We start from the raw sequence: 18,137 nt of genomic DNA on the forward strand, positions 1-18,137 counted from the left end.
TTAGAAGCTAATAGCGCTTAAACAAAATAATAATCTCCTCTCCTCTCCACCCCCTCGCTCGACGATACAGCGGAAGAAACCCAAAATCGAGCACTTGCTGTCAACATTGGCTCAGGTGTGCCGGCGCCGCCTTCTGCTTGGATTCTGTACATCTAAAGATCCAACGCCCGCGGTACTGACAGTTTAGTCGACGCTTTTTTTTTGCACGCACTTAGCTAAATTGCACTCCTAGTCCCCTCGCTCACTCACAGACCCCCCCACACACAAGCCGCGCTTCCTCGTCCCAGCCTGAGGCTCCAATGGATCACGCTTCGCTCACGTCGGCCTCCAGGGTTGCCCCACAGGCGCTGCTTCACCATAGCAACCGTGCATTGAGCCGCTGGAGCCCGACGTTCACCCGCGATGCGGGACATGGCAGCGCCCGACTTCCACCCGCGATGCCGTTAGTCCAAACTCCGGCGCGCGCTCGCGCCTCGAGCCCAGACAAACGCTTTGAAACGAGGAGCGTCTCGAGCTCTGACCGCGCGGACCCTCTGCCAAGGACTTCCCATCATGCTTCGGCCGGCCCAGCATTACCAACACGGTGCCGGGGGTAAGTGGCAGGGCAATGACTGCGAAATATAAACCCGGATCCGCCACAACCCCGTCTGCCTGAACGCCTTGGCCGCTTTCCACACCGTCTGCCCCCCCGTTCGTTCGCGGTAAGACAGCTTGTTCATGTGTGCTGTGCAGAGAACGGGGTTTCAGCCCCTTCCCTGTAATCAGCGCTGCTTATGGTCTGTATGTTGGAAGCTGTAAACAATTTCTCCGAGGGAATGGTACAGGGGAAAAGGCTGGGGAAAATGGCGATGAGTCTGAGACAGTGGAGGCTATCACCAAAATAACTGCAGAAATTACAAGCCGCGGCTACCAGCTAACAGTGGCAGAACTATGTGTGCACAAAGATTTGCAGCAGGTAAGGTTAATGGAAATATCTTAAGAGCTCCCTAGAAAAATACAGTGCCTATTTTCGTAGAATAATTAGTACTGTAGGATGTTCAAAGCTCTCCCGTTAACTTTGATGATGGTACTTGGGAAGGTTATTTGATTGCAGTGGATTTTTACTGTATAGGGACGTTGATATTAAAAGCACTGTTGCTGGAACAATGCTATTTCTTTTTGTTTTAGAACCCCATTGAACCCAGTTAGTTACCTGTACGTTGATTCTGAGTTACAGACCTAACACGTCTCACTTATTTCCATTGAGAATATTCTAATGAAAAGAGAGGCTGCTTCCAGTGACTCTGGGGATGGGAAAAATGTTTATCCGTTTCTATTGGTTTTGTAATATGTCACTTTTTTCCTTAAAAAAAACACCTTGGAAATAGTGGGGATAGATTAAATGATTGTCACCTTCCTCACGCAATGTCTCTTTCTAAAATTTTATGAGATCTCTATCGACATCATATGTACTAGTTGATGTCCCTCGGCATTGCGCACAGTGTCAGAGGATAATGAGAGAATGTGAACACTTCTAGGAAGTGGGTGTCATTCAAAAGACTTTTAATATAAATGGGATCTCCGATGCCTGTGTTGAGGTGAATTAAAAGATGCATTGTTTTAGAGTAATGGAGTTAATAAAATAATGCAAGAGCTCGGTAGACCAACAGGTATCCTCGGAGTTAATGAAGTAAATAAATAATATTGGAGTGAATTAACTAAATAAGTAAAACCAAAACGAGTGAATGAAATAAATAATATAGGAAGTCAGGAATTAATTTTGCTTATTTATCAGCCGCATAATTAAATAAATAATCACAGAGCCGAGCCCGTCAGCAGTTATCAGAGCCACAGAATGAAGTACATAATATTGGGGCCAGGATATTATCAGAGCCACGCAAATAAAAATGTCAAGTCAGTAATTAAATAAATTATTACAATGGTGGTTGGGCCTGTCGGCAGGTAGTTAGATGTGGAGGTAGTCATGTTTCCCATTGGAAGTAGAGGAATTAATTAAACACAAAACAGCAACAATTACTGTATTAAATAAAAACAGACAGCAATGACTGAATTAAATAAAACTGCCAAGAATGACTAAAGCAGAAACAATAACTGAGTGATTTAAAATAAAAACATGAAAACTGAATTAAATTAAACCTGGCAGAAATGACTTAATTAAATAAAAACTTATCAGATGGAGGGAAGAATGGTGGTCTGACCTGATAAACTCTCGCCACAGCGCACCTAATGGCAGTATGACTACAATTACAATATGATAGGCAGATAGACTTTTCCACCATAAAAATGTTGACATGCCTTTTATTGCCCATGCCTATTTGCTGTGAGAAGGTAGTGGGGCATTTTAGAGGGCATTAAGAGTCAACCGCATATTGTGAGACTGGAGTCACTTGTAGGTCAGACCTGGTAGGAGTGGCAGATTCTCTTCGTTGGAGGACATTAGTGAACCAGTTGGGTTTTTGCAACATTTGATTTTATTTAAGGGATGCCAAATAATACTATTTCTCATTTCTCAGTTTCCTAGCATTTCTGCACACATGTTGCTGTAACAGTACGGCAAACTTTGGGAATTGTGGTTTTACTATAATATTAGGAATCATTTATTTTCTTTAGACAAATTCTGCTTGGACAATAGCAAAATACTGCGGATGCTGGAAATCTGAAATAACAACAGAAAATGCTGGAAACACTCAGCAGGTCAGGCAGCATTCGTGGAAAGAGAAACAGAGTTAACGTTTCAGGTCTGTGACCCTTCGTCAGAACTGACGAAGGGTCACAGATTTGAAACGTTAACTCTGTTTCTCTCTCCACGGATGCTGCCTGGCCTGCTGAGTGTTTCCAGCATTTTCTGTTGTTATTTCAAATTCTGCTTGGATACTGGATGATGAAACATTGTTGAAGGTTGCAGTAGAAAGTACTCAAATCAGATACATTCAGATTAGTTGCAGTGCTGTCCCTCACATTTCCTTGTGAATATATTTCAGTCTACGCTTTGGAAAAAACACTCCCTACTGATTCAGAATGATACTTTCATTCTCTCTGCACTATTTCTGGGGATGTCATAGGATTATAGTAGCAAAGTTTTACAGAAAACTAATCCGCTGCAGTAAACTATAATGGTACTAAAGAACGCATCCAAAAAAGCTGGACCTACAACCACCATGGGTGCTCACTGTCCCATAGGAGGTACAATTGGAGAATTGCTTCCTCTCTCCTCATCCTGACCTAGCCTGCTAATCTCTGTTTACTGAAATGATTCAGGCTGTTCCACTGATCTCCCTCCTCCAGTAGCAAATAGAAGTTCCTCCTTTATTTCCCAGCAGTTCCAATCTAACGATACAGCACCCACAGAGACTATACTTTGTGCAGACTCAAACTCCTCCCAAAACAAGGTTAAAGGCAATTCCTGGATGCATAGCAGTGAATGCAGTAGGATAACAACCAACACATTTGTGCATTGCATCCTGCATCAAAGACTCAGAGGAGACGCCATTTAAAGTCCATCCTGCCATCCCTCAAGGAGATGTACTGTATCCCCAGAACCTGAGACAGGACTGAAACAGAATATACTGCATTACACAGAGCTGCTGTCCAAAATCAGCTGAGACCTTCATTAATGCAGTACTTGCATAAATCTTTGACATCCACATGGCAAAAGGTCAGACGGAGCACCGTCTACTGGAAGCTAGCCTAGGGGAGGGAAGCAACAACCTTTACTGAAATAAGAATACAGGTGAGCTACTTACTGAACAAATACCAGGAGGTAGCTAGAAAAATAAATAATCTTGACAACCAAGGACATCACAAAATATCTATCTTCAGCATCTCTGAAGGCGTAGAGAAAAATAGACTAATCCCCCTTCACCTAGAGCGCCCTGCAATCTATCCTATACCTTGGCAACTGACTTGGACTCGCCCTGGACAGTCCACAGGATGCTCGCCCTCAGACCCAAAACACTCCTAGGGCATTGTGGTGAGAGCTCACAACTACCAAACTAAAAACATTATCAGGGCCCATGCAGAAGTCAAGAGACAACTACACTTCCACAGGCACTGACTATCAATTTTTGTTCATATCTCCTAAGCTGCTATGGATTTGCAAGGCTGTTAATGTCATAAAAACACCCTCTGAAGCTCGGGCATCGAATAATGAATGCTATATTCCGCCAAGCTCAAAATCCTGACCAAGGACTCCCCTTTGACACTCTGAGGCTGCTAACGCACCTGAAAAACAAAGGGATAAGAACTGCACTGCCCGAAGGATACTCCCCGTACCCGATCCCAAGCTGGCAACAACTCCATGGACAGAAACCTAGATAAAACAAAAGCACCCCCTCCTTTAGGCCCAAGGTGAAACGTAGCACTAATTACCCAGTCACACTGCAACATCCCTTTTGTAAGAACCCTACCATAGATTTCAACACACCATCAGGACAACAGGAACACCCCCAAAAATCCTCCTGTGGATAAATACCACATGTTCAGCCTACAAACTTAATGATTGTTTCCCCAAGTACCCCCATGATGTAGAGGAACTGTGACAGCTGTCTTCCAAGGTTATAATCTTTGATTGTTTCATAGGCAGTGCCCTGAGTGCAGATAAAAACCTATCGCAAGCTAGTGAATGGTAATGAAAAATTGCAACAAATGTAAATAGGCAGCTGGGGAACGTTGCACTTCATCAGCCACTTCAGGAAGCTTGTGTATTTAGCTCGCAGGCTGAGCCAGATGGGAAGGAGGGAGAACCAGTTGACCTTCCGCTACAACCCACTGGTTGTCTTTCTAAGGTATTTTTCGCCTAACCTGTACCCCTTTGCCACAGAGCTGCAGCTATTGAGGGAGGGAAGGGGAATCAATCATGCACACAATAATTTAGGATTGCTCAACATGTCCTTGCAGAGGCAATCTAGCAAGTCACGAGGCCTAGCCTACAAAATAGAAGAGACTGACAGGCCGTGGACAATTATAGAATCAAATCCTAATTTGCCCAACATTAAAATAATATTCCTAAATGTTAGTGAACTGAATTACCCAATAAGAAGGAAACAAATCTTGACATAGTGAAGAAAGAACAGCATATCTATGTCTGAATCACAAAAATTTCCACATTTCATAAGAACATAAATAGGAGCAGGAGTAGGCCATTCGGCCCCTCGAGCCTGCTCCGCCATTCAGTAAGATCATGGCTGATCTTCTACCTCAACTCCACATTCCTGCATTATCCCGATATCCCTTGATTCCCTTAGTATCCAAAAATCTATCGATCTCTGTCTTGAATATACTCAACGACTGAGCCTCCACAGCTCTCAGGTAGAGAATTCCAAAGATTCACAACCCTTTGAATGAAGAAATTTCTACTCATCTCAGTCCTAACTGGCCGGCCCCTTATCCTGAGACTGTGACCCTGGCTCTAGACTCTCCAGCCAGGGGAAACATCCTCCCAGCATCTATCCTGTCATACCTTTAAGAATGTTATATGTTTCAATGAGATCACCTCTTATTCTTCTAAACTCTAGGGAATATAGGCCTAGTTTACTCAATCTCTCCCCATAGAACAATCCCCTCATCCCAAGAATTAGTCTAGTGAACCTTCGTTGCACTCCCTCTAAGCCAAGTATATCTTTCCTTGGGTAAGGAGACCAAAACTGTACACAGTATTCCAGGTGTGGTCTCACCAAAGTCCTATATAATTGCAGTAAGGCTTCTTTACTCTTATACTGCAATCCCTTTGTAATCCATCTGCTTTCCTAATTGCTTGCTGTCCTGCATGTTAACTTTCTGTGATTCGTGTACAACGACACCCAGGTCCCTCTGAATACCAACATTTCCTAGTCTCTCACCATTTAAAAAATATTCTGCTTTTCTATTTTTCCTACCAAAGTGGATAACTTCACATTATATTCCATCTGCCATGTTCTTGCCCACTCACTTCTGTTGCAGCCTCTTTGCGTCTTCCTCATTGTTTACTTTCCCACCTAACTTTGTATTGTCAGCAAATTTGAATACATTACACTCGGTCTCCTCATCTAAGTCATTGATATAGATTGTAAATAGCTGAGGCCCAAGCACTGATCCTTGCGGACCCCACACAGCCTGCCAACCTGAAAATGACCTTTTATTTCTACTCTCTATTTTCTGTCCGTTAACCAATCTTCAATCCATGCTAATATATTACCCCCAATCTCATGAGCCGTAATTTTGCTTAATAACCTCTTGTGTGGCACCTTTTATTGTATGCTTTTTGAAAATACAAATACACCACATCCACTGGTTCCCCCTTATCTACCCTGCTAGTTACAACCTCAAAAAACTCTTAACAGATTTGTCAAACACGATTTCCCTTTCATAAATCCTTGTTGACTCTGCCCAATCATATTATGATTTTCTAAGTGCCCTGTTACCACGTTCTAATAATAGATTCTAGCATTTTCCTTACTACCGATATAAGAACATAAGAAATAGGAGCAGGATTAGGCCACTTGGCCCCTCAAGCCTGCTCCGCCATTCAATAAGATCATGGCTGATCTTGGGCTCAAAGCCACTTCCCCACCCGCTCCCCATAACCCTTTACTCCCTTATCTTGCAAAAATCTGTCCATCTCCACCTTAAATGTATTTAATGACCCAGCCTCCACAGCTCTCTGGGGCAGAAAATTCCACAGATTTATGACCCTCTGAGAGAAGAAATTCCTACTCATCTCAGTTCTAAAAGCCATGATGTGGAGATGCCGGTGTTGGACTGGGGTGCACAAATGTAGGAAGTCACACAACACCAGGTTATAGTCCAACAGCTTTATTTGAAATCACAAGCTTTTGGAGCGCTGCTCCTTCATAAGGTGAAGTGGAGAGAAGCATACAGGCACAGCATATATAGTCAGAGAAAACTGCCAGATGATTACAGGTAATCTTTCTAACTGCCCTTTATCACACCTCGGCAGAGAGATAATCACAGCAATCAAAGGTGTGAATGGTGTCCAAACAGGTCAGTCAGGAAAACATTACATCAAAGAACAATGAGGTGGGGTCACAAGGGGTCAAATGTTGCAGATGCTGGGGTCTGTATGAAAAACAGAAAAAAAAAACTTTGCTGGAAATCACAGCAGGTTCGGCCGCATCTGTGCAGAGAGAACAAGCCAACGACAACTCGAGTCTGGATGACTGTACGTCAGGTGGGGTTACATGTAGCGTGACATGAACCCAAGATCCCGGTTGAGGCCGTCCTCATGAGTGCGGAGCTTGGCTATCAGTTTCTGCTCGACGATTTTGCGTTGTGTGTCTCGAAGGCCGCCTTGGAGAATGCTTACCCAAAGGTTGGAGGCTGACTGTCCTTGACTGCTGAAGTGTTCCCCGACTGGGAGGGAACACTCCTGCCTGACGATTGTTGTGCGGTGTCCGTTCATCCATTGTCGCAGTGTCTGCATGGTCTCGCCGATGTACCATGCTCCGGGGCATCCTTTCCTGCAACGTGTGAGGTAGACAACGTTGGCTGAGTCACATGAGTATGTACCATGTATCTGGGGGGTGGTGTCCTCAAGTGTGATGATGGTATCTGTGTTGGTGATCTGGCATGTCTTGCAGAGGTTGCCGTGGCAGGGTTGTGTGGTGGCGTGGTCGCTGTTCTCCTGAAAGCTGGGTAATTTGCTGCGAACGATGGTCTGTTTGAGGTTAGGCAGCTGTTTGAAGGCGAGTAGTGGAGGCGTGGGGATGGCCTTAGTGAGGTGTTCGTCGTCGTCGATGACATGTTGAAGGCTGTGGAGAACATGGTGTAGTTTCTCCGCTCCGGGGAATTACTGGACGACGAAGGGTACTCTGTTGGTTGTGTCCCGTGTTTGTCTTCTGAGGAGGTCTATGCGATTTTTCGCTGTGGCCCGTTGGAACTGTCGATCGACGAGTTGAGCGTCATATCCCGTTCTTACGAGGGCATCTTTCAGCGTCTGTAGGTGTCCATCGCGTTCCTCCTCGTCTGAGCCGATCCTGTGTATTCGCAGGGCTTGTCCATAGGGGATGGCTTCTTTAACGTGGTTAGGGTGGAAGCTGGAGAAGTGGAGCATCGTGAGGTTGTCCGTGGGCTTGCGGTAGAGTGAAGTGCTGAGGTGTCCGTCTTTGATGGAGATTCATGTGTCCAAGAATGAAACCGATTCTGAGGAGTAGTCCATGGTGAGTTTGATGGTGGGATGGAACTTGTTGATGTCATCGTGTAGTCTTTTCAGTGATTCTTCACCGTGGGTCCATAGGAAGAAAATGTTGTTGATGTATCTGGTGTATAGCGTTGGTTGGAGGTCCTGTGCAGCGAAGAAGTCTTGCTCGAATTTGTGCATGAAGATGTTGGTGTATTGGGGTGCGAATTTGGTCCCCATGGCTGTTCCATGTGTTTGGGTAAAGAACTGGTTGTCGAAGGTGAAGACATTGTGGTCAAGGATGAAGCGGATGAGTTGTAGGATGGCATCTGGAGATTGGCTGTTGTTGGTGTTGAGTACTGAGGCTGTCGCAGCGATGCCGTCATCGTGGGGGATACTGGTGTAGAGTGCCGAGATGTCCATCGTGGCGAGGAGTGTTCCTGGTTCAACTGGTCCGTGGGTGCTGAGTTTCTGTAAGAAGTCTGTAGTGTCGCGACAGAAGCTGGGGGTTCCCTGTACGATGGGTTTCAGGATGCCCTCGACGTATCCAGAGAGGTTCTCACACAGGGTTCCGTTGCCTGATACGATAGGACGTCCGGGTGTGTTGGCTTTGTGTATCTTTGGGAGGCAGTAGAAGTCTCCCACGCAGGGAGTACGTGGGATGAGAGCGCGTAGGATGCTTTGAAGGTCTGGATCGAAGGTCTTGATCAGTCTGTTGAGTTGGCGGGTGTGTTCTTTGGTTGGATCTGCGGGTAACTGTCTGTAGTGTTCCTGGTTGTCCAGTTGTTGGTATGCTTCTTTGCAATAGTCCATTCTGTTCTGTATGACGATGGCTCCTCCTTTGTCTGCTGGTTTGATGACAATGTTGCGGTTGGTCTTGAGAGCGTGGATGGCGTTGCGTTGTGCTCGGGTGACACTCTGGACTGTCTTGTGAGTGTGGCTGATGAATCTGGCGTTGATGCACCTCCTGACAGCTTGAGCATACATGTCAAGCTTAGGGCAGCGGCCCTCCAGAGGGGTCCAATATGACTCACTCTTCTTCGGTTGCTGCACCGCGGATCCCTCTGTCTGCTGTTCCGGATCATTTATTGTCTCATTGGGTTCGCTGCTGACATCTTGGGATTTGTGGAAGAATTCCCAGAGCCTCATTCTCCTGATGAATTCCTCTGTGTCTGCCGCGAGGCCGATGGGGTCCATTTTGGTGGTGGGGCAGAAATTGAGCCCTCGGCTGAGAACTTCGATTTCGTCTGGTTGAAGGATGTGGTTGGACAAGTTGACGATGGACTTCCCTGTGGTTCCAACCGTGGTACCGGGGGAGGCTTGGTTGCTGCTGGTGGTGATGCCGAGTTTCTCAAGCTTCCTGTTCTTGGTGTGCATGTAGGCATTGTAGTTCCGTTGCCTCGTCTGCTTGGCGGTGTCTTGTAGCTGGTCTGCTGTGTCCTGAGAACATGGACTCTATCTTGGTTTCGAGGTTGAGGCGTCTGCTGTAGAGCTGGTGTACGAGATGGTTGAGGAGTGTGCGAGAGGTACGACTGCAGAGTCTCTCAGTGTAGTCTGTGTTGTAGGTCGACTTGAGTGGGTTCGTGATCTGTAGTCCTTTCGGGATCTTGTCTGCTTTCTTGCATCTCTGTAGAAACTTGATGTCTGTGTCTATATGCGTGATCTTCTTGGAGATCCTCTCCACTTTGAGCCGGCAGTTTGTGGTGTTGATAGTAGCCATGATGTGGAGATGCCGGTGTTGGACTGGGGTGGAAAAATGTAGGAAGTCACACAACACCAGGTTATAGCCCAACAGCTTTATTTGAAATCACAAGCTTTCGGAGCGCTGCTCCTTCGTCAGGTGAAGTCGAGAGAAGCATACAGGCACAGCATATATAGTCAGAGAAAACTGCCAGATGATTACAGGTAATCTTTCTAACTGCCCTTTATCACACCTCGGCAGAGAGATAATCACAGCAATCAAAGGTGTGAATGGTGTCCAAACAGGTCAGTCAGGAAAACATTACATCAAAGAACAATGAGGTGGGGTCACAAGGGGTCAAATGTTGCAGATGCTGGGGATTGTATGAAAAACAGAAAAAAAAACTTCCCCAGTCGGGGAACACTTCAGCAGTCAAGGACATTCAGCCTCCGACCTTCGGGTAAGTATTCACCAAGGCAGCCTTCGAGACACACGACAACGCAAAATCGTCAAGCAGAAACTAATAGCCAAGTTCCGCACTCATGAGGACAGCCTCACCCGGGATCTTGGGTTCATGTCACGTTACATGTAACCCCACCTGACGTACAGTCATCCAGACTCGAGTCGTCGTTGGCTTGTCCTCTCTGCACAGATGCGGCCGGACCTGCTGTGATTTCCAGCAAAGTTTTTTGTTCTGTTTTTCATACAGACCCCAGCATCTGCAACATTTGACCCCTTGTGACCCCACCTCATTGTTCTTTGATGTAATGTTTTCCTGACTGACCTGTTTGGACACCATTCACACCTTTGATTGCTGTGATTATCTCTCTGCCGAGGTGCGATAAAGGGCAGTTAGAAAGATTACCTGTAATCATCTGGCAGTTTTTTCTGACTATATATGCTGTGCCCGTATGCTTCTCTCCACTTCACCTTATGAAGGAGCAGCGCTCCGAAAGCTTGTGATTTCAAATAAAGCTGTTGGACTATAACCTGGTGTTGTGTGACTTCCTACAGTTCTAAAAGGGCAACCCTTTATTCTAAAACTGTGCCCCCGAGTTCTAGATTTCCACACGAGGGGAAACATCCTCTCTGCATCTACCTTGTCGAGCCCCCTCAGTATCTTATATGTTTCATTAAGGTCACCTCTCGTTCTTCTAAATTCCAATGAGTATAGGCCCAGCCTGCTCAACCTTTCCTCATAAGTTAACCCCCTCATCTCTGGAATTAACCTAGTGAATCGTCTCTGAACTGCCTCCAATGCAAGTATATCCTTCCTTAAATAAGGAGACCCAAACTGTATGCAGTACTCAAGGTGTGGTCTCAGCAATACCCTGTACAGTTGGACTTCCCTGTTTTTATACTCCAACCCCCTTGAAATAAAGGCCAACATTCTATTTGCCTTTTTGATTACTTGCTGTACCTGCAGGCTAACTTTTTGTGTATCATGCACAAGGACCCCCAGGTCCCTCTGAACTGTAGCATTTTGTAATCTCCATTTAAATAATAATTTGCTTTTTTATTTTCCTGCCAAAGTGTATAACCTCGCACTTTCCCACATTATACTCCATCTGCCAAATGTTTGCCCACTCACTTAGCCTGTCTATATCCCTTTGTAGATTCTTTGAGTCCTCTGCACAACTTGCTTTCCCACTCATCTTTGTATCATCCGCAAACTTGGCTACATTACACTCGGTCCCTTCATCCAAGTTATTAATGTAGATTGTAAATAGTTGAGGCCCAGCACCGATCCCTGTGGCACTCCAGTAGTTACCGTTTGCCAACCGGAAAATGACCCATTTATCCCGACTCTCTGCTTTCTGTTAGTTAGCCAATTCTCTATCCATGCTAATTGATGCGCTATCAATTACTCATAAAAGACTGAGAGTTAGAAGAGTAACTAAAGGCTTTTATTAACAACAGAATGGAGGTCTGCCTCGAGTGGTCGACTGGTCCAGGATACAAGGGCTGGGGAGCAGTCACCTTTATACTAGGACCTGTGGGAGGAGTCAGCCGAGGCATGTCCAGGCATGTACACAGTGGAATACAAACAGGACAAACAGGAATACAAACAGTGGTTTACCACATTCACCCCTTGTTTAAAATTGAGTCCGGCGGGGTGAAGTGTATTAAAAGTTAGTGTATTGGAGTCTCTCCGGAGGTCTTGTCTGCCGCTGTGATCGGCGTGGCGACGGCAGGGGTAGTGAAGCTTCCGGCGTCGAGTCCAGCGTAGGCTGTGGCACAGGCGTGTCGTCCTCGTAGATGTCGAGCGGGTCGCGGGGCCCAGGCCTGCTGTCTGCTGGGGCTGGATATCGGATCGTGCGGGGGGGTGGTAGTGGGTAGTGGGTTACTGTGGTCCCCGAGGGTGCAAGGTCTCTTATGGAGACTGTGTCCTCCCGCCCGTCCGGGTATGCGATGTAAGCATACTGGGGGTTGGCGTGGAGGAGGTCGACCCTCTCGACCAGGGGGTCCGTTTTATGGGTCCTCACGTGTCTTCTCAGTAGGACCGGCCCTGGGGACGTCAGCCATGGCGGTAGCGATGTCCCTGATGTGGACTTCCTTGGGAAGACAAACATTTTCTCATGAGGGGTGGCGTTAGTGGCAGTGCAGAGCAGTGACCGAATAGAGTGGAGCGCATCGGGGAGCACATCCTGCCAGCGGGAGGTTGGAGGGCCCCTAGACTTTAAGGCTAGCAGGACGGCCTTCCAAACTGTCGCATTTTCTCTTTCCACCTGTCCGTTCCTCCGGGGGTTGTAACTGGTGGTCCTGCTTGTGGCAATACCCCTAGTTAGCAGGTACTGACGGAGTTCGGCGCTCATAAACGATGAGCCCCGGTCGCTATGGATATAGCTGGGGAAGCCGAACAGGGTGAAGAGGTTGTTCAGACATTTAATGACCGTGGCACTGGTCATGTCCGGGCAGGGGAAGGTGAACGGGAAACGGGAGTACTCATCAATAATATTGAGGAAGTACACATTGCGGTCGGAGGAGGGGAGAGGCCCTTTAAAATCAACGCTCAGGCGCTCGAAGGGGCGAGTGGCTTTTATCAGGTGGGCCCTGTCTGGTCTATAAAAGTGTGGTTTGCACTCAGCGCAGACTTGGCAGTTCCTGGTCATGGTCCTGACCTCCTCAATAGAGTAAGGCAGGTTGCGGGCCTTGATGAGGTGGAAGAACCTGGTGACCCCCAGGTGGCAGAGGTCATTGTGGAGGACCCGTAGTCTATCGATCTGCGCGCTGGCGCAGGTGCCACGCGATAGCGCATCCGGGGGTTCATTTAGCTTCCCGGGCCGGTACAAGATCTCGTAGTTGTAGGTGGAAAGTTCGATTCTCCACCTCAAGATCTTGTCATTTTTGATTTTGCCCCTCTGCTTGTTGTTAAACATAAAAGCAACTGAACGCTGGTCAGTGAGCAGGGTAAATCGTTTTCCGGCCAGGTAGTGCCTCCAATGACGCACAGCCTCCACAATCGCCTGGGTCTCCTTCTCAACAGCGGAGTGTCTGGTCTCCGGGCCTTGGAGGGTTCGTGAAAAGAAGGCCACGGGTCTCCCCGCCTGATTGAGGGTAGCGGCCAGGGCAAAGTCGGACGCGTCGCTTTCCACCTGGAAGGGGATGGATTCGTCCACTGCGTGCATGGTGGCTTTGGCAATGTCCTCCTTGATACGGTGGAAGGCTAAGCGGGCCTCTGCCGTCAAGGGAAAAGAGGTGGACTTGATCAGCGGACGGGCCTTGTCCGCATAGTAGGGGACCCACTGGGCGTAATAGGAGAAAAACCCTAGGCACCTCTTCAGGGCCTTGAGGCAGTGGGGCAGTGGAAGTTCCATAAGGGGACGCATCCGGTCGGGGTCGGGGCCGATGACTCCGTGTTCCACAACACAGCCAAGGATGGCGAGGCGGTTTGTGCGGAATATGCACTTCTCCTTGTTATATGTCAGGTTTAGGAGTTGGGCGGTGTGGAGGAATTTTTCGAGGTTTGCGTCATGGTCCTGCAAGTCACGGCCGCAGATGGTCACATTGTCCAGATATGGGAAAGTGGCCTGCAACGCATTTTGATCTACCATCCGGTCCATCTCCCTTTGGAAGATGGAGACCCCGTTGGTGACGCCAAAGGGAACCCTAAGGAAGTGATAGAGGCGGCCGTTTGCCTCAAAGGCAGTGTACTGGCGGTCCTCAGGGCGGATGGGGAGCTGGTGGTACGCTGATTTCAGGTCAATGGTCGAGAAGACGCGGTACTGCGCGATCTGGTTGACCATATCAGCTATACGGGGGAGTGGGTAGGCGTCCAGCAGGGTGTAGCGATTTATTGTCTGGCTGTAGTCGATGACCAGGCGCTGCTTCTCGCTGGTCTTAACGACCACAACCTGGGCTCGCCAGGGGCTGGTGCTGCCCTCAATAATCCCTTCTTTCAGGAGCCGCTCCACTTCGGTTTTAATGAAAACCCTGTCCCCGGCACTGTATCGCCTGCTCTTTGTGGCGATGGGCTTACAGTCGGGGGTGAGGTTAGCAAACAGTGGTGGGGGGGTGACTCTGAGTGTGGAGAGGTTGCACCTGGTGCGCGGCGGGCAATTTGGAAGCTGCTGGCTGCGGACTGTGAGTGGGGGTAGGGGTCCACCGTACGCCATCGTAACACTTTTAAGGTGGCACTGAAAATCTAACCCCAGCAGGACGGCAGCGCAGAGGTCAGGCAGGACCAGAAGTTTAAAATGATCGTACACGGTCCCGTCTACTACGAGTGTCACCACGCAGTAGCCGCCGATGTCCGCCGACTGGGACTCGGAGGCCATAGAAATCCGCTGTTGCGCAGGCAGGACTGGGAGAGAGCAACGCCGCACCGTGTCGGGGTGGATGAAGCTCTCCGTGCTCCCAGAGTCAAAAAGGCAGATTGTATCGTGACCATTTACCTTAATGTCCATTGTGGAACTGGCCAGTTGGTGCGGTCTCGCTTGGTCCAGTGTAACGGATGCCAGCGTAGGGGTCGGTGTGTCGCTGCGGGTATCAGATGAGGCGGTGTCGGGGGCCTGCTGCGTCCCGGCTGTCGTCCAAGATGGCGGCGTCCATGATCCCCATGTGGCTGGAGGCGTCCAAAATGGCTGCTGTACCGGTGATTCGCACACGGCCGGGGAGGTCCAAAATGGCGGCCCGCATGGCCCACACGCGGCGCTGCTGGGGTTCGGGGTGGCTTTGGCCCTGCAGACGCTAGCGTAGTGTCCCTTCTTCCCGCAGCCCGAGCAGATCGCGTTTTTCGCCGGGCAGCGCGCTCTGGGGTGTTTTGCCTGGCCACAGAAGTAGCATTTCTGGCCTTGGGGCACTGCTGTCTGGCCTTGGGACACTGCTGCGGTAGTTGGGCCGTTGTTGGGGTGTGGCTGGGGTGGCACGGCGCTATGAGGCGGTCCTACCGTGTCCCAAGCTGTCATTCCCCGCGGCGCCCACGGTGCAGAGGAGTAGGCATCCATGCCCTGGTAGGCTGCATCCAACGATAGTGCGAGTTCAGAGGCCTTGTTGAGGTCGAGGTTACTCTGCTCCAACAGTCGCTGTCGTGTGTAATTTGATCTGTGGCCCGCTACAAAAGCGTCCCGGATAAGTTCCTCTGTGTACACGGCGGCCTTTACATCCTTACAACCACAGGCCCGGCCAAGCACAGACAGTGCCTGAAGGTATTCCACGGTCGATTCCCCAGGTTGTTGTTTACGACTCCCCAGGAGGTGCCTGGCGTACACTTCGTTCACTGGGCGCGTGTACTGGTCCTTGAGGAGCTTGATAGCATCCGCGTACGAGGTCGCGTCTTGGATGACCGAGTACACTTGGTGGTTCACTTTGGAGGTCAGGACATCCAGTTTGTCCTCGTCCGATTTGATTGCTTCGGAGGCGGTCAGGAATTTTTCGAAACACTTAAGCCAGTGAGTAAACTTGGTGGATGAGTCCGCCTCCCGATGATCTAAGTCCAGGCATGCTGGTGTGAGGATCTTCTCCATTATAAAAAATGTTGTTAATAAAATTGATGCGCTATCAATTACTCATAAAAGACTGAGAGTTAGAAGAGTAACTAAAGGCTTTTATTAACAACAGAATGGAGGTCTGCCTCGAGTGGTCGACTGGTCCAGGATACAAGGGCTGGGGAGCAGTCACCTTTATACTAGGACCTGTGGGAGGAGCCAGCCGAGGCATGTCCAGGCATGTACACAGTGGAATACAAACAGGACAAACAGGAATACAAACAGTGGTTTACCACACTAATATATTACCCTCCAATTCCGTGAGCTCTTATCTTATGCAGTAACCTTTTATGTGGCACCTTATCAAATGCCTTCTGGAAATCCAAATACACCACATCTACTGGTTCACTTTTGTCCACCCTGCTCGTTGCATTCTCAAAGAACTCCAGCAAATTTGTTAAACATGATTTCCCTTTCATAAAACCATGCTGACTCTGCCTGACTGCATTATGATACTCCAAATGCCCTGCTACTGCTTCCTTAATGAAGGACTCCAGCATTTTCCCAATGACAGATGCTAGGCTAACTGGTCTATAGTTTCCTGCTTTCTGTCTCCCTCCTTTCTTAAATAGGGGTGTTACATTTGCGGTTTTCCAATCTGCTGGGACCTCTCCAGAGTCCAGGGAATTGGTATATTGCAACCAATGCATCCACTATCTCTGTAGCCACTTCTTTTAAGACCCTGGGATGCAGGCCATCTGGTCCAGGGGACTTGTTGTCTTTTAGTCCCATTATTTTACCAAGCACTATTTCCCTAGTGATAGTGATTGTCTTTAGTTCCCCTCTCCCTGTGGCCCCTTGATTATCCATTTTTGGGATGTTGTTAGTGTCTTCTACCGTGAAGACAGATACAAAATATTTGTTCAGAGTCTCTGCCATTTCCCCATTCTCCATTATTAATTCCCCAGTCTCATCCTCTAAGGGACCAATGTTTACTTTAGCTACCCTCTTCCTTTTTTATATACCTGTAGAAGCTCTTACTATCTGTTTTAATATTTCTTGCCAGTTTTCTCTCATAATTCATCTCCTCTCTCTTTATTTTTTTTAGTCATCCTTTGCAGGTTTTAAAAAATTTCCCAATCCTCTGATCTCCTACCAATCTTGGCAACATTGTATGCCTTCGTTTTCAATTTGATACCATCCTTTACTTCCTTAGTTAGCCACGGATGGTGCTCCCTTCTCTTAAAATCTTTCCTTCTCACTGGAATATATTTTTGTTGAGAGTTATGAAATAGCTCCTTTAATATCCGCCACTGCATTTCAACTGTCTTACCCTTTAATTTATGTTTCCAGTCCACTTTAGCCAGTTCTGCCCGCATGCCATTGTAATTGCCTTTGTTTAAGATCAGGACACTGGTTTGAGATACAACTTTCTCACCCTCCAAATGAATTTGAAATTCAACCATTCTTTCCTAGAGGATCCTTTACTATGAGATCATTTATTAATTCTGTCTCATTACACAGTACCAGATCCAAGATCGCCTGCTCCCTGGTTGGTTCCATTACATACTGTTCTAGGAAACAATCCCGGATGCACTCTATGAACTCCTCCTCAAGACTACCATGGCCAATTTGATTTGTCCAATCAATATGGAGATTAAAATCACCCATGATTATTACAGTACCTTTTTTACAGGCCTCCATTATTCGTTGATTTATACTCTGTCCAACAGTATTGCTACTATTCGGGGGCCTGTAGACTACACCCACCAGAGATTTTTTCCCTTTATTATTTATCTTCACCCAAACCGATTCTACATCTTGATCTTCTGATCCAATATCACTTCTCACCACTGCACTGATCCCATCCTTTACCAACAAAGCCACCCCACCTCCCTTTCCTTTCTGTCTGTCCTTCCAAATTGTCAAATACCCTGGAATATTCAGTTCCCAGCGCTGGTCACCTTGCAACCACGTCTCTGTAATGGCGATCAGATCATACCCATTTGTATCTATTTGTGCCGTCAACTCATCTATCTTGTTACGAATGCTGCGTGCATTCAGATATAGAGATTTTAACTTTGTCTTTTTACCATTTCTCCTTGTTTTGGCCCCATTTTCTGTTGCACTCTTATTTTTAAACATTCTGTCCCTTCAGGCTAACTGGTCTATAGTTCCCTGTTTTCTCTCTCCTTTCTTGAATAGCGGGGTTACGTTTTCTAACTTCCAATCCACGGGGACCATTCTAGAATCTTGGGAATTCTGGAAGATCAAAACCAATGCATCCAATATCGCTGTAGCTACCTCTTTAAAAACCCTAGGATGTAGGCCATCAGGCCCAGTGGATTTGTCGACTTTTAGTCCCATTAATTTCTCCAGTGCCATTTCTTTACTAATACTAATTTGTTTAAGTTCC

General features: G+C 47.6%; 1 protein-coding gene across 1 annotated transcript in view; it reads left to right on the plus strand.

Annotated features, from left to right (window-relative positions):
• The first annotated feature begins 286 nt into the window (after window positions 1-286).
• The window catches only part of zmat3 (zinc finger, matrin-type 3), a 78,475-nt gene continuing 60,624 nt past the window's right edge, over window positions 287-18,137 (plus strand). The window contains exon 1 of the mRNA XM_085991181.1: window positions 287-592. Coding sequence (XP_085847307.1) covers window positions 553-592 — 40 coding nt within the window. The 5' untranslated portion in view covers window positions 287-552. The remainder of the gene's footprint in view (window positions 593-18,137) is intronic.

This window comes from Somniosus microcephalus, chromosome 6 (genome assembly GCF_052327205.1).
Source record: "Somniosus microcephalus isolate GS21.2 chromosome 6, FLI_Smic_1.0, whole genome shotgun sequence".
Lineage (NCBI taxonomy): Eukaryota > Metazoa > Chordata > Chondrichthyes > Squaliformes > Somniosidae > Somniosus > Somniosus microcephalus.